The 13,552-nt window shown below is 40.5% G+C and overlaps 1 protein-coding gene across 1 annotated transcript; it reads left to right on the top strand.

The window, feature by feature from the left end:
• The first annotated feature begins 1,426 nt into the window (after nucleotides 1-1,426).
• On the top strand, nucleotides 1,427-12,096 carry caprin1b (cell cycle associated protein 1b). The gene is made up of 18 exons (XM_061076444.1): nucleotides 1,427-1,551; nucleotides 3,089-3,253; nucleotides 3,353-3,415; nucleotides 3,516-3,602; nucleotides 3,696-3,934; nucleotides 4,030-4,112; nucleotides 5,926-6,087; nucleotides 6,193-6,245; nucleotides 6,330-6,413; nucleotides 8,032-8,211; nucleotides 8,289-8,397; nucleotides 8,505-8,557; nucleotides 8,656-8,748; nucleotides 8,974-9,117; nucleotides 9,349-9,502; nucleotides 9,609-9,788; nucleotides 11,338-11,444; nucleotides 11,551-12,096. The coding sequence occupies exons 2-18, from the start codon at nucleotides 3,089-3,091 to the stop codon at nucleotides 11,632-11,634; spliced, it is 2,040 nt and encodes a 679-aa protein (XP_060932427.1). The 5' UTR covers nucleotides 1,427-1,551; the 3' UTR covers nucleotides 11,635-12,096.
• The last annotated feature ends 1,456 nt before the right edge of the window (nucleotides 12,097-13,552 follow it).

Raw genomic sequence — 13,552 nt, 5'->3', positions numbered from 1 at the left:
TATGACCTTTCATATATGATTGGACATATTGTTTCATATTGATTCAAACTTGCAACATTCTCTCACATCCTTCTTTATCGTAACTCACAATTAGTACATGTGTTTCTTCAGAAGGGACAAAACCTCCCAGCTGCACAGACCTCTAGGATGGGTTCATTAATTACTGATTTAAACTAAAAGAGATTCTTCCAAGATATGTTCCAAATAAAAAAAATATATAAATGTTTGAACCTGCCTAAATGCAGATAGTGGAAGACAGATTTGCCAGAAAAAAATCCTACAATGAACATTATAAATTGTTTTGTTGGGTTGTGCACGTGCTGTATGGATTTGGCATATTTTTTAGCAATTAAAAGTTAAATATATTAAAGCTGGAGTACTTATGAGGCAGAGAACATATACAAGAAGGGAATTAACACTCAATCATATTTGTATGTTTGAGTTATATAAGAGCAGAATGAAGTAAAATCACTTCGGTGTATGAGGGGCAACACTTTCTTTACTTGGGTTGTTTATGCTTTATATAACCCTGACTACTAGTTCACTTGTTTTTTAAATTGTATTTTCTCTTCTATAGCTTAAAAGTTTGCACTTGATTTGAGTGCATTGCAAAGCAGAGTATCGCGATGACTGCAGGGTTGTGCAGTGAGACAGCTGTGGGCTACATGTAATGTGATACACATACACACACATGGCAGAGTTTACAGGAGGACGCACAGCTGCTGTACAGGGATGGGGAAAGTAATGCTGTTCTCGGAGATCGGATTGACCCCCCTCCGAGTCGGAAGGGGACACAGGAACGCCCCCTCAAGTCAACTCGGAAAGTCGGAGGAATGTAAACATCCCCGACCATAGACTTCCAAATCCAAGATGTCTGCGCCGTATATCAACAGTAGTGAAAGCTGTTGTTTGCCCTGTTTAGTAGCACTACTGTCATTAAATGTTTCTTACACATAATACTGCCTGTGGGCGTGTTCCTCCGGTGTGCACGAAATCCCGCGTAATGCGTTGTCATGAAGTGTTTTAGCGAACAGTGGCTAGCTGGCTAATGTAAACAGTGATGCTGTGCAACTGAACACGATCAACTCGGGTTATTACGTTATGATGTCATTCCGAGGGCCGAACTCATAAAACTAATCAAAGCCTGATCAGAGCTAATGATTGTGCAGATTTTCTGCCAATTGGATGGTCACTAATATGCCGTACCACAAATACAACAATAATAATATTTAGATACGAAAGGATTTATAAAAAATCTTGTAATTAAATTTAGATTACTATATTTTGTGTGTTTGTGTGTTTTTACGTTTTATTGATGCGTCGCCGAGGTTTGTTTTGCAGTTTATGTAGTCAGGCATATCTCGGACAGCTATGACCGGACCTCCGCCTTTATAAAGAGTTTCACCGTCTTTCGAACCATCTCAGTTGTCGGTGAGGCCGGCGGGGCGGATCCCACGCTTGACTGAAAGAGAAAATAAAGCAACACAACAATAATAACAACTCTCGCACATTTCTCTAGCCAGCTCCCCTGTGGATATATAAAATATCAAGGTGGGTGAATCGGGTGCCGCGCCGCCGCGGGAACGGGGCTCCCGGTCGGCAGGTGGCTAGCACGCCTCGCTGCCCGGAGCTAGCAGTGCATGGGGATGCTAAGGCAGCGGTGTGTGCTAACGGAGAGGGCCGTTTACCGAGCACCGTGAGCGGACCCTCTCTCCGGGGCTACACGGGGCCACGGAGCCGAGGGCTGCGTTGCACATGTTAGAGAGAGCGTATGCTGATGAGGAGATAGCACAGGGTTAAATGTCCTCCCTCTGCTTCACTCTGTGTTTAAAGTTAGCTGATGATGAAGTGCTAGGTTATGCAGCATGTCTGGTAAACCTGAGTATTTATGATAAATGTATACAAGCTATTCCTCACGTTAACAATACAGTTGACTTTTAACACCGATGTTGTAGTTTCCATATGGTTATAGTGTAGATATCTGCTCTTCTGCTTGAGCTACTAAATCACACCTTTGCCATGTTTCTGACATCATATTGCTTAAACATACTCTTGGTATCACACAGCTAACCTCTCTGTCATCTGTCTCTACTAGTCTATTTTAGGTCTTCAACTAATGGTCGTTTTCGTCACTGATAAATCCGCTGATTGCTTTGAGGATTAGTCTTGGAGCACAGGATGATGTTATTAAACTACCTGTTTTATAACAAAACAAAAACATTTAAAACTCCAATGGAATATTCAGCTGGTAACTGCAATGTAAGACTTAGCAGAGCAGTGACGTGCCACATTGAATTCTTGCTTGATTTGATTATCCAAACAGTTGCTGATACATTTTTATGACCAGGAGTCTTTCACTGTCATGCGATCTGATAACTCTTGTAGAGCAGACACAACTGGGTTAAATATTCTTAACTGAAATTTCATAATCAGCATTTTGTTAAACAACCATGCTTATGTTAGACCTTGTTTGTGCAAAATACTTGCATTTAATTTAAACCTCATCTCAAATGGGAATGTTTGCTTGTTTGCTAAATTCTCTGAAAGTAACATGATATATAATTTTTTAGGACTGTTGATCAGATTTGAACAAACTATATGAATATGTTAATTTGATCTTGAGGAAACTGTGTTGGACATTTTCTGAGGAGGCACTGATTCCCTCTTTCCAGATTCAAACAGTGTTATTCTACTTTGGATATCTGCCAGTGCAGATAACAAGTCTTAATCTTGTCCTGTCTTTCACCTGCATTTTTAAATCTGTAGCCCGCTGCTTTAAAATACAGGACTATTTTTTCTGTGAGGTGATATAGGCCAAGGATTGCTGTGGTATTAAAAGCTGAGTCAGGGGCTTGCTGTGGCTGAATTAATATATAGATAATGTAATGTAATGCAATGCAATGTGTTATTGCATTGACAAGGAACCAGCATTTGCACTGATACGGATATCGAGTATATGATCAATGCATCTACTATTTACTAGCAGTTAATGGTAACTCATTTAACTGAGAAAAATTGTCAGGGTACAGAGAAGAAAAGTCCCTGTTTATTGCCATCAAAAGTTAATGTTTCATACTTAACTCTCTAGATGCCCTCAGCAATGAATGCAAACAGTGCGGTGCAGTCTGCAAGCCCAGATGTGGGATCCGCTCCAGGGTTGATGGGCAATTTTACATGCGGTGGACAGTCTGATGTCCTGAAGCAGGTGCTGGGCATCATCGACAAGAAGGCCCGCAGCATGGAGAAGAAAAGGGTAACAACCATTTGCTTCAATCATTATTCTGGACTGTAACTGCTTCTCCTATTTTTCCACCTAACGTGTTAAATTTCCAAACTGTTTGTCCCCCCACAGGGCAAACTGGATGATTATCAAGTCAGGAAGAATAATGGGGAGCGACTCAACCAGGACCAGCTGGTGGGTACACTGAAGTCTGCATCATTCCACACATATAATCGTCTAAATATTTTACAACTTGGCAATGTGTGAAATTACTATTTTGCCTTGTTTATTTTAGGAGGCCCTCTCCAAATACCAGGAAATCACGTATAACTTGGAATTTTCCCGAGAGTTGCAGAAGACTTTCATGGCACTGGGACAAGATGTAAGGATGACTATGGTGGTTTGTTGGTTATGTTCAGTGTCTGTTCTGACTGTAGACAATCAGCTGTATGTGGCTCATGTATATTTTCATTAGATCCAGAAGGTGGTGAAGAAGTCTGCGCGGCGGGAGCAGCTGCAGCGCGACGATGCAGAGCAGAGGAGGCTGAAGACGATTCTGGAGCTGCAGTTCCTCCTGGACCGGCTGGGAGACGGGACGGTGCGGCAGGACCTGAAGCAGGGACTCAGTGGATCGCCGCTGCTGACAGATGCAGATCTTGCAGCTTTTGATGAGTTCTACAAATTAGTTGGGCCAGACCGTGATCAAAATGTCAGGTTGGTCTAAGGCATTAATATCTGAATCAATTAGAAATGCAACATATGTTTGTTTTTTTAATAATCAAGGTGATCAATGCAAATTACTGTCACAGGTTGGTCGACAAGTATGAAGAAGCATCTGTGCACCTCTGGGACCTGCTGGAAGGGAGGGACAAGGCTGTGGTTGGAACAACATGTAAGTCAAATGTTTCATCACTAAGTTTTGTATAGCAGTAGCACTAATACATATAACTATTCTTACAATGACTGTGTTAGTTCGTGTAATTATTTTCAATATAATCTTGGTTAATTGTCATATTAATTTGTCACTGAACAGAAACTATTTTTGATAAGTTTCAAAGATGACCATGTAGATCAGCTAAAAGAAACTGGCTCCGGTCGGTGAATATTTGCTGACGGTTATTTTAATAAACTTGGGGGTTTGTTAGTTAGACAATAGCATTTTTCCGATTGGCATTTTTGGCAGAATATGGCTGTAAAAATTTATCAGACAGTGAAAATAAATAGCAGATGGATCAACATTGAAAAGTATTGATTCAGTCTAAATAAAAAGAGATTCATTACTCAGTACAAACTGGACAGCTGGTGGTGACAATTGTTGGAGGGACATTTTATCAGATGGTGACGGCGCAGTCATCCACAGGCTTTTTATCAAAAGTCAGCCATAAGTAGTTTGACCCTATGCTTTTGATTGGTCCCAAGGTGATGAAGAAGGCAAAAGCTCTATACAATACTTTCTTCATATGGTGCTGTCGGCTATAAACTTGGCCCAATAAGATAATGTAGGGAGTGCATCGTGTTTTGTTAATGCAGCATGTGTGAGGGACTGCTATGTGAATAATCCGTGCTCGAGCATGTACTGCATTCTCAGCGGTCTGGCCTCGGGAGCGCACTGCTGCATTCTGCTGGGGGGTTGAGCGCTGTGGGCTTATCCTGACTCAGCAGCGGGGCAGGGTGCCAATGGCCCAGTTGCCTGTGGTTCCACTGGTCAGCTCTCTGGAGTCATATTAGGATACTGGTGACCCAGTTCACTGTGGTGACACCAGCCAACCTCTTCACCCCAGTAAGGAGGCCTCACTCAGTGACTCGGGGTGATATTTTTCAGGCAGCAGCAGACTTGGTGGCCGAAGGCAGGGGAGGAAATAACATTCACCTGCTCTAGAAGAAACTTGAGTTGGTATAAAGGCTTTAGCTTTTTTTCTAGTTAACTTGCCATCCCAGCTACATTGATCCCAATCCTGCGCTCATAAAGAACCACACAATTAATTGTAAACTCTTTTTGATAATTGCATACGCACTTGTTACAGAATTTCTCACTATCAGATTTTTTTACTGTCCAAACAAGCGATTGTTTATTGAAGGAAAAATAAATTATTTGCAGTTGTATACAGAACAGAAAAAAATTCTGTTCTAACTAACTGCAAATAATGTTTTTTCATCTACAACAGTAGAATCCTGCTTTTACATTATTGCTTGTTTAATAATAAACTAATGATATTATATATGATAGCATAAGAGTCTCAAGATACACTATTCGGCCTTGAGTGTGTTTATTTATAATAGTGTTAATGCACGTTCTGTGAACATATTTGCATTCTTAACATTTTCAATGCCGGGCTTGTACTTGTAACAGAGTACTTTACAGTGTCATATTAAGGTTTCACTATAGTGAAGTATATGTATACTACTTATAATACTTTCTCAGTCTGTAACTAATAATAATTGTGAAATACTGTAATATTTACTCTTGGTATCACACAGTGACGGTTAATGTACTGTGAAAATCACATTAAAGCCCTTTATTTGTAAGTATCTTTATTTGTTAAAATACAAGTTTATTATGTTGTCACATTTTATTTGAGCAGTTCAAACATGAACCAAACCATGATTGATACAAAATATTAGTTCAATAAATGTGAATTTGGATGTTTCTGTTATGATCTGCCTTTCCAGTAAAATGCTAACCAGCTATGCTTTTCCTCTGCTAGACAAGGAACTGAAAGACACTTTGGACCAGGTTCTGCTGAGTGGGTACTTTGACAGGTCTCAGTCTCATCAAAATGGAGTGTGTGAGGAGGAAGAGGAGGAAGAGCCAGTGGCAGCCGCAGCAGCTGAATCGTCAGAAGCAGAAGAGCAGACTGTTGATCCAGGTCCAAGTCATTCTGCACAAATGTTGACTATTTTTAACAGGCTAATGTAATCCTGTAATAAAAAGATCAGCATTACATTCTCTAAATGTTTTGTTCTCTTTGCAGAAACTGAAATAATTGAGGAGTTCACAGAGCCCATTGCAGTGGAAACAACAGAGGTGAGGTGACTGTTCCTTTCACCACTGAAGTCTTGGAGCTAATGTATATTTATACTGACGCTTGGTTTGTTTTTATTCCTCCAGTTTGTAAATAGACAGTTCATTCCAGACGGCACATACAGTGGAAGTGAGAAGGAGCTGGGGGATGAGTGGACCACGGAAACAGAGGTGTGCTGCAAGTTTTACATTTTTCTCTTCAGGGTCTTTAACCATTTGCCATTTTTTCCCTGATTTTAGAGTTTTATTATTTATTTATCTACGCATCATCTTAGATTGTCGTGTGATTTGCAAATGTCTTAATGACATTTGGATCACAATCAATCCTGCGAATGATGTCGGTCAGAAAGGTGATAAGATCAAGATAAGATAAGACATAAGATAAGACCAAGCACTGGAGTCTGTTTATAAAGAACGCACAATGGCAGCTAACTATAGATGCATGATCAGTGTTTAAGTTAATATCTCTAATTCTAACCTCAGCTTCTGTTTGGATACTCATTAGTGTCGACGTTGTTTTTCTGTAGTGCATTGACAATTAAGAAATAATTTGCTTTTCATCCATGCTGTGGCTGGCAAAAACATTAAAACTTCTACAGAGAGTGAAAAATGATTATACAAGCAGTATTATTTCACCAAGCACTTTATTAGGAACACCATCCTATTACTGTGTAGAGCCTCAGTTTCTGCAGATTTGTGAGCTGCCCATTAATGCTGCAAATCTCCGGCTCTACCACATCACAAATGTTACTGGATTCACATCTGGTGACCAAGGAGGCAAATGAATTTCACAGCATTAGCGTGCTGGAAATTTCCATTAGAAAATTTAAAACTAAGGCCATAAATTGAGGAAAGTGGTTAGCAACACCACTCAGACTGTAACACTCACATCATGATTGATTAGTATTAAGGACCCAAAGTGTGTGAAGCAAACATTCCCCAAACCATTACACCACCACCACCAGCCTGGGTTGTTGACACAAGGCAGGATGAGTCCACTGATTCATGCTGTTGATGCCAAATTGTGACCCAACCATCTGCAGCCTCAGCAGAAACAGATTCATCAGACCAGGCTCATTTTTCCAGTCTTCATCTGTCCAGTGTTGGGGAGTGTGTGTCACTGCAGCCTTAGACTTCTGTTCTTGGCTGAGTGAAGTGGAACCTGACCCGCTTTCTGCTTCTTTGGACGATATATTCCGCATGGCTCGTAGTGTTTGTCCTGAGCTGCTTTATAAGCATTGCAGTTGTAAAGAGTGAGTCTGGTTTAATGTCAGCTGCAACCTGGAGTCTGGTGCCAACAACCATGCCTCAGTCAAAGTCACTGAGTTTGTATCTTTCTTCATTCTGCCCTTGACCTGTATCTACATGATTTTATGAATTGTACTGATAATGGATAATTACATGAATAATCAGGTGTACAGGTGCCTGTAATAAAGTACTTGGTGTGTTTATAGCGTGTACAGGCAGAGCCCTTTGTCCAGGGAGGTCTGTCAGGCTGGTGTTAAAGCACCACCCTGTCTCAGTCTGACACTGTGTGATTTGCTTTGACGAGTTGATGTTTTAAGGCACTGTATTTTGCTTGTGCCAGACTTTTTATTCACTTGCACAAGAATAATTTCACATTCTGACTCATGAGGGCAAACAGTGGAAATATTTCTATGCCGCAATGCTCATGTTCTGTGTTTAGTCATCAGCAGTTTTGTTTAAAGTCTTATGTAATGATCCGGTTTAATTAGTTCCTTTTGTTTTCAAGTCCAGCACTCACCCTCTGTGTGTCTTACTCTCTCAGGCAGTCAGTGCCATGCAGCAGCAGCAGCAGCAGCCCGTGCAGCCTGCAGCTCCCCCTGTTGCCTTGGAGACTCACCCCATGAACTCAACATCCCCTGCGCCACCTTCCGACCCCCTGGTCAGGAAGCAGGTGGTGCAGGATTTAATGGCACAGTTGAAGGGAACGTACAACTTCATGCAGGTGAGGAGTTGGTGTTAAGAACATGTATGTTTTCTGTAGAAGTTTTAGTATGATGCTGATTGCGTCTTTGTTGTCAGGACTCCATGCTGGACTTTGACGGACAGCCCGTTGACCCGGCCATTGTATTGGCACAGCCCATGGCCCCTGCTCAAAACATGGACTTAACACAGATGGTGTGTCCTCCTGGTGGGTTTAACAAAGAGAAAGTTTTGACGTCATGATGTCTAAATATTGAAACTAATATTTTACAGTTGAAGTTGACTACAGTGTTTAAATCTCCTCATTTCACCCAGAGTCCCGACTATCACAACACAACACTGTTCCTGTCCAACCTGAGCCCAGACAAGTAAGTAACCAAACAGGAAACGACAAAACTGACAAGAACATGCCAGTAAAAAATCATTTAGTTTATATACGTTTTATTTTCAATCTCCCTATTTACAGGTCCCCATTGTCTCCCCAACACCGCCCCCTATGTATCAGACCTCACACACGCCAGATCCTCGACCCTTAACAGAAACTATCGACCCCATCCAGGTAAACCAGGCTCTGCTTTTTTTTCTTTTTCCACATTTGACTTAAAATTAAATTGTGTAGGAAAGATCTTACATTTGTTTTACTGATGATGAATGTTGATAAAAGGGTGATGTACACATATACTTTCAGAATGTGTGATAATATTTTTCCTTTTATTTCAATCAAATCACTGAATCATCGAAAATCTGTATCTTTCAACTTGTGTCGTGTCTCCGTCTTCCACAGACCTCAATGTCCTTATCGGAGCAGTCTCCCCCCTCGGCTGCTCTCCCCCCTGCCTCTCCGACGCAGGATTTCCAGCCTGCTTCCAAAGCTCCTCAAAGCAGCGGCATCAATGTCAACGCTGCACCATTCCAGTCAATGCAGACAGTAAGACTGTGACACAAAGTTAACAAACAATTCCTGTCATAACGCTTAATGACTTGCATTGATATTTGCACGTTGAGTCCTTAAGTGCTCTCTCATCCATTTGCGGTTCTTGGGCTTTGTAGTCATGCAGCTATATTGTGGAAATAGTGGGTAATGTACCTTCCTCTAATGAGCCTGTGACCTTTCCTCTGGTTCTGGCTTCACTACAATGTGGCTCTTGTTTACCCTCAGGTGTTCAACCTTAATGCCCCAGTCCCACCAGCTAATGAGACAGAGGCTTTGAACCAGGCCGACCAATACCAGAACAACTACAACCCGGCCTTCAATAACCAGGAGCAGCATCCAGTGGAGGAGACAGAGATGCAGTCAGAACAACTGCAGTCTGGTGGGTAGATTTTCACCTGATTGTTTCTGGGATGATATTCCATTAAAATACTGTATTTTCCCCTGTGTAAGAGTTACCTGTAACAATGAGTCCATGTTTTTTTTAGCGGATGGTGCTTTCCATCCCCAAGACCAGTCAGGAGGCCACCAGCAGCCTACTCCTCAGGGCCCAGGCTTCGGCAGGCAGGGTCAGTCCTTCTACAACAGCAGAGGCATGTCCCGTGGCGGACCTCGTAACGCCAGGGGCATGATCAATGGCTACAGAGGCTCATCAAATGGATTCAGAGGTAAACCCAAAAGTGTATCATTTATTGTCACTTAAGCCCCTTTCAGACAAATATGTTACATAAATGGCTTTGTCTATATAGTAACGTTAAGGTTTTTTGTCAGTTCTTTCAATTATATTTTTAGTGTGGAAATTTTATCCTTTAAAGCATCATTTCATTGTCACAACATCCTTTGAGGGCCATACTGAATTACTGATCACATAACACACAAACCTTTCTAATCTGATGGCTGGAGTTGCTTCTCTTTGGCCTCGTACACACTTGGTAGTAACATGTGGTTTTTGTGATCCGATCACAAGTGGACAGCTCTGAGGGCGTGCGTTCACACCTGTGGCCCCATATGCATCTCGTGATTGGATCTCAGATCAGATCTCACCTCACCACTCTATACTACAAAAAGTTAACGTTCAATACATAGTGAACCTGTAGTGGGTCAGAGGATGTCAGCTGAGTAGGAGGTCCCTCGAAAAAGAATGTTGACACATGTGGACCAGACCACCGCCGAATGCAGTCTGGTGTGCATTCCCACCTGTACACACAGCTGTCCACTTGAAATCAGATCATAAAAACCACATGTTAATACAAGGTGTGAACGGGGTCTCTGGCGAGGCGCCTGATATCAAACCGTAGTGTTGCTGATGCTACACAGAGCCAGTCTTAGCCTAAATAAATTGCTTGATATCCAAAGAGAAAAACTGGAAAAAAGGCCTTCAGTCTTTTATTTTAATTTTGTATTCTCTGGTGCCATATCAGAAATCTCCTTTTGTGAGGGTTCTTCAAGACCAACTAACGCAGAAATAACTATGCTCCTTCACACATTGTCCCTCTAACTGAGGTTTCAGCTTCTAAGCCATTAGCTCCCTCACCACAAAACCTGCCCGTGTACAATTGCTTCTGTCAGGATGCCATCTCGTGAATGCTGCTTGTTTGGCAGAAACTCTGCTGAAGAGTGTTGACTTGGACCAAGAGCATTTTTCCTTGCAACTCAAATTCAGGGTTTTTAGCTGCAATGATGCTCAAGATCAGCCTTTTTCACTGAGAGTGCATCAACATAACCAGGCTCACTCAACTCCATTACCTCAACAAAAAAAGAATGATGTGTCAATTTCTCTTGGAATGAGAACTATTCTGCATCTTTTATTGACATTCAGCACATAAGCAATGTAGTGCAGTGTTGCGTTCACCCTGGCCATGACCTAACAGGCAAACACTTTGAAGGACTAATTTCCTTAAGCAAATTTACCAATCTGTGTTAATTTTATTTTAGTAGAGAAAGATTTAAATTGCTGTCATGACAATCTGTGTTTTAACTATTTAATCTTGTGTTACAGGAGCCTTTGTTAGTTTTACAGCATTTTATTCAGATATGTGCTGTATTCAAAGTGCTTTGTTACCAAACCAAACCCGATTGTTGGGACTTCCTTGCAAAAGTGACGTGGGTGCTTTTTGACATGTAAAAATGCTGTTGTCTGAAAGGGGCTTAAAGGAGTTAATTCTTTTGTAAATCTCAGTTTGAGCATTTTAAATTAAGAGGTCTTATTATTTCCAGGTGGCTATGATGGTTATCGTCCACCGTTCGCCAACACTCAAAACTCTGGCTACGGACAGACCCAGTTCAACACACCTCGGGATTACTCAAATGGAAATTATCAGAGGGTATGAAAGAAGCCTTCAGACTTCACGCTGCCTTTTTTTTTAATCTTTGTTGTCTGTTGGGAGTAGTTTCTAAAATGTCTCTCTTACCTCCCCCCTGCTGCTTCAGGACGGTTACCAACAGAACTACAAGCGCGGAGCTGGTCAGGGACCCAGGGGAGTGTCGAGAGGCACTCAGGCAGTGCGATCCTGAAAAGCCTTTCATAATGACTGTGATTTAAATTGCGCCACACAGAAAATTCAAGAATGCATTTGCCCCAGCTCACTCATGTCCTCTCTTTGTTTGTTCTTCATCAGTGGTATCTTTTCCTGTTTCTTCAATCAAAGTAACTCCTGCTTTGACATTTGGAAATATTCAAATCATTTTAAGTCTAGAACACAAGGTAAGCTGTAAATCCAATCATTGATTTACACATGCCATGGGTTTTAATATTCCTGTAAACTTGAAAGATTTCATAAGTTATTTTTTGTATAAAAAAAAATGCACCTGCCACTGCTGGTCCAATCTTTGGGAGTTTATTCCCTTTCTCAGTTCTGTTCTGTCATTTTGATTCTAAAAAAAACAAGCGTTTTATGTTTAATGAGCTCCCGTTTTCTTGTTTGTAAATTGAAGTCGCTTCAAAAGTTTCAATAAAGTTGTGTTGCATACCCATGGTTCAGCTTGGAGTATTTGCTGTATAGTTTAGACATGTTACATGAAATTTCCATATTGAAATTCGTGTTGATAATTTTGTATTTTGCCATGGACACATGGATGTGCTTATTCAGTTAAGAGTTTGACAACTGAATCATTATTAATAGAAATCTGTGGATTTTTTTCATGAATTATTATTGGTCTATAAAACAAGGATAAAATAGTAAGACGCCCATCACAACTTAAGAGCCTAATTTAGTTTCTTTTCTTTCTCAGACCAAAAGATATTCACATCACCACCACAGTTAATGGGCCAATACTCTCACTGGTCTGCAGCTTCCATTAATGATCATGTTCATTATGAATTATTCTGCCATTGACTTGGTGATGAATCAGTTAGTTGTTTGGTTTTTAAGAAATGTCAGAATTATTGTTTTTATGTTTGAGTTATAGAGCATCCCACAGTATTTAGTTTTAACTTGTATAAAACAGAAAACTTAAAATATTACACAGGAACAGTGGTAACAGGCACAAATTTTGAACTTAAGCTTGAAACGACAAATGATTAAAAGATAATGAAAATGATTGCCTAACTTTTGTGTCGATCACAAGAAAAATTATTATAAACAGCCTGTGATTTAGAGCCAGAAAAGTTGATGTGGTCCAAATCCAAGACGGAGCCCAATGCCTGACTTGCCGCAGCTGCGTAACACTGTTAAGTGTCTGGAGGGTAATTTAGTTTCAACTCAATCTCCCCCTATCCCTCCATCTTTATCGTTCCCTGAGAGCCTCGCTGGTCAAGGCTTTAAAGATCAGGAGCAGCTTAACATTCTTGAATATTTGTCCATGAATGCTGCTACCATTGAAGTAAGAGATTCTCACAGTACGAGTGGAGCTGAAAAAGAGAACTAACAAACATCCCTCTTAAAAAAACTGTCGAGTTATATTTGGTGAGATCAGTTTCTTTTAACCAACAAGCCGACATCTTTCCACATATTTGAAAGGTTTTTATTTTACCTTAACTTTTTTTTTTTTTAACTTGTATTTATTTGATAGGGACAGTTAATTAGCATGAGCACAATGGTTACCAGAGTTAAAAACGTATTTTCATCTACAGTTCCCGGCAGGTGGAAGTTAAAATGAAAACAAACAGACAACAAACTTGCATATATAAATATATATATATATATATATATAAATATATACACGCTGGGGTAAATCCACAATATACAGTTTGTAGAATATAGGTTAGATGGTGAATGTCCCTTGTACGTTTGAAGATTTTCTGCACATATAAAGTTACCAACTAACAGCTTAAAATTAAATTGGCAGGATTTCAATCACCTATCAATTGGAAAATATATTACACTATATATATTTAAATTAATTAAATATAAAAAAAGAACAGACATCAGACCACATCAGATCACATCAGACCACATGAGACCACATGAGACCACATCGGACCACATCAGAC

Source organism: Limanda limanda, chromosome 8 (assembly GCF_963576545.1).
Source record: "Limanda limanda chromosome 8, fLimLim1.1, whole genome shotgun sequence".
NCBI lineage: Eukaryota > Metazoa > Chordata > Actinopteri > Pleuronectiformes > Pleuronectidae > Limanda > Limanda limanda.
The sequence above is the reverse complement of the archived record's forward strand: the minus strand, read 5'-3'. Positions and strand labels throughout refer to the sequence as shown.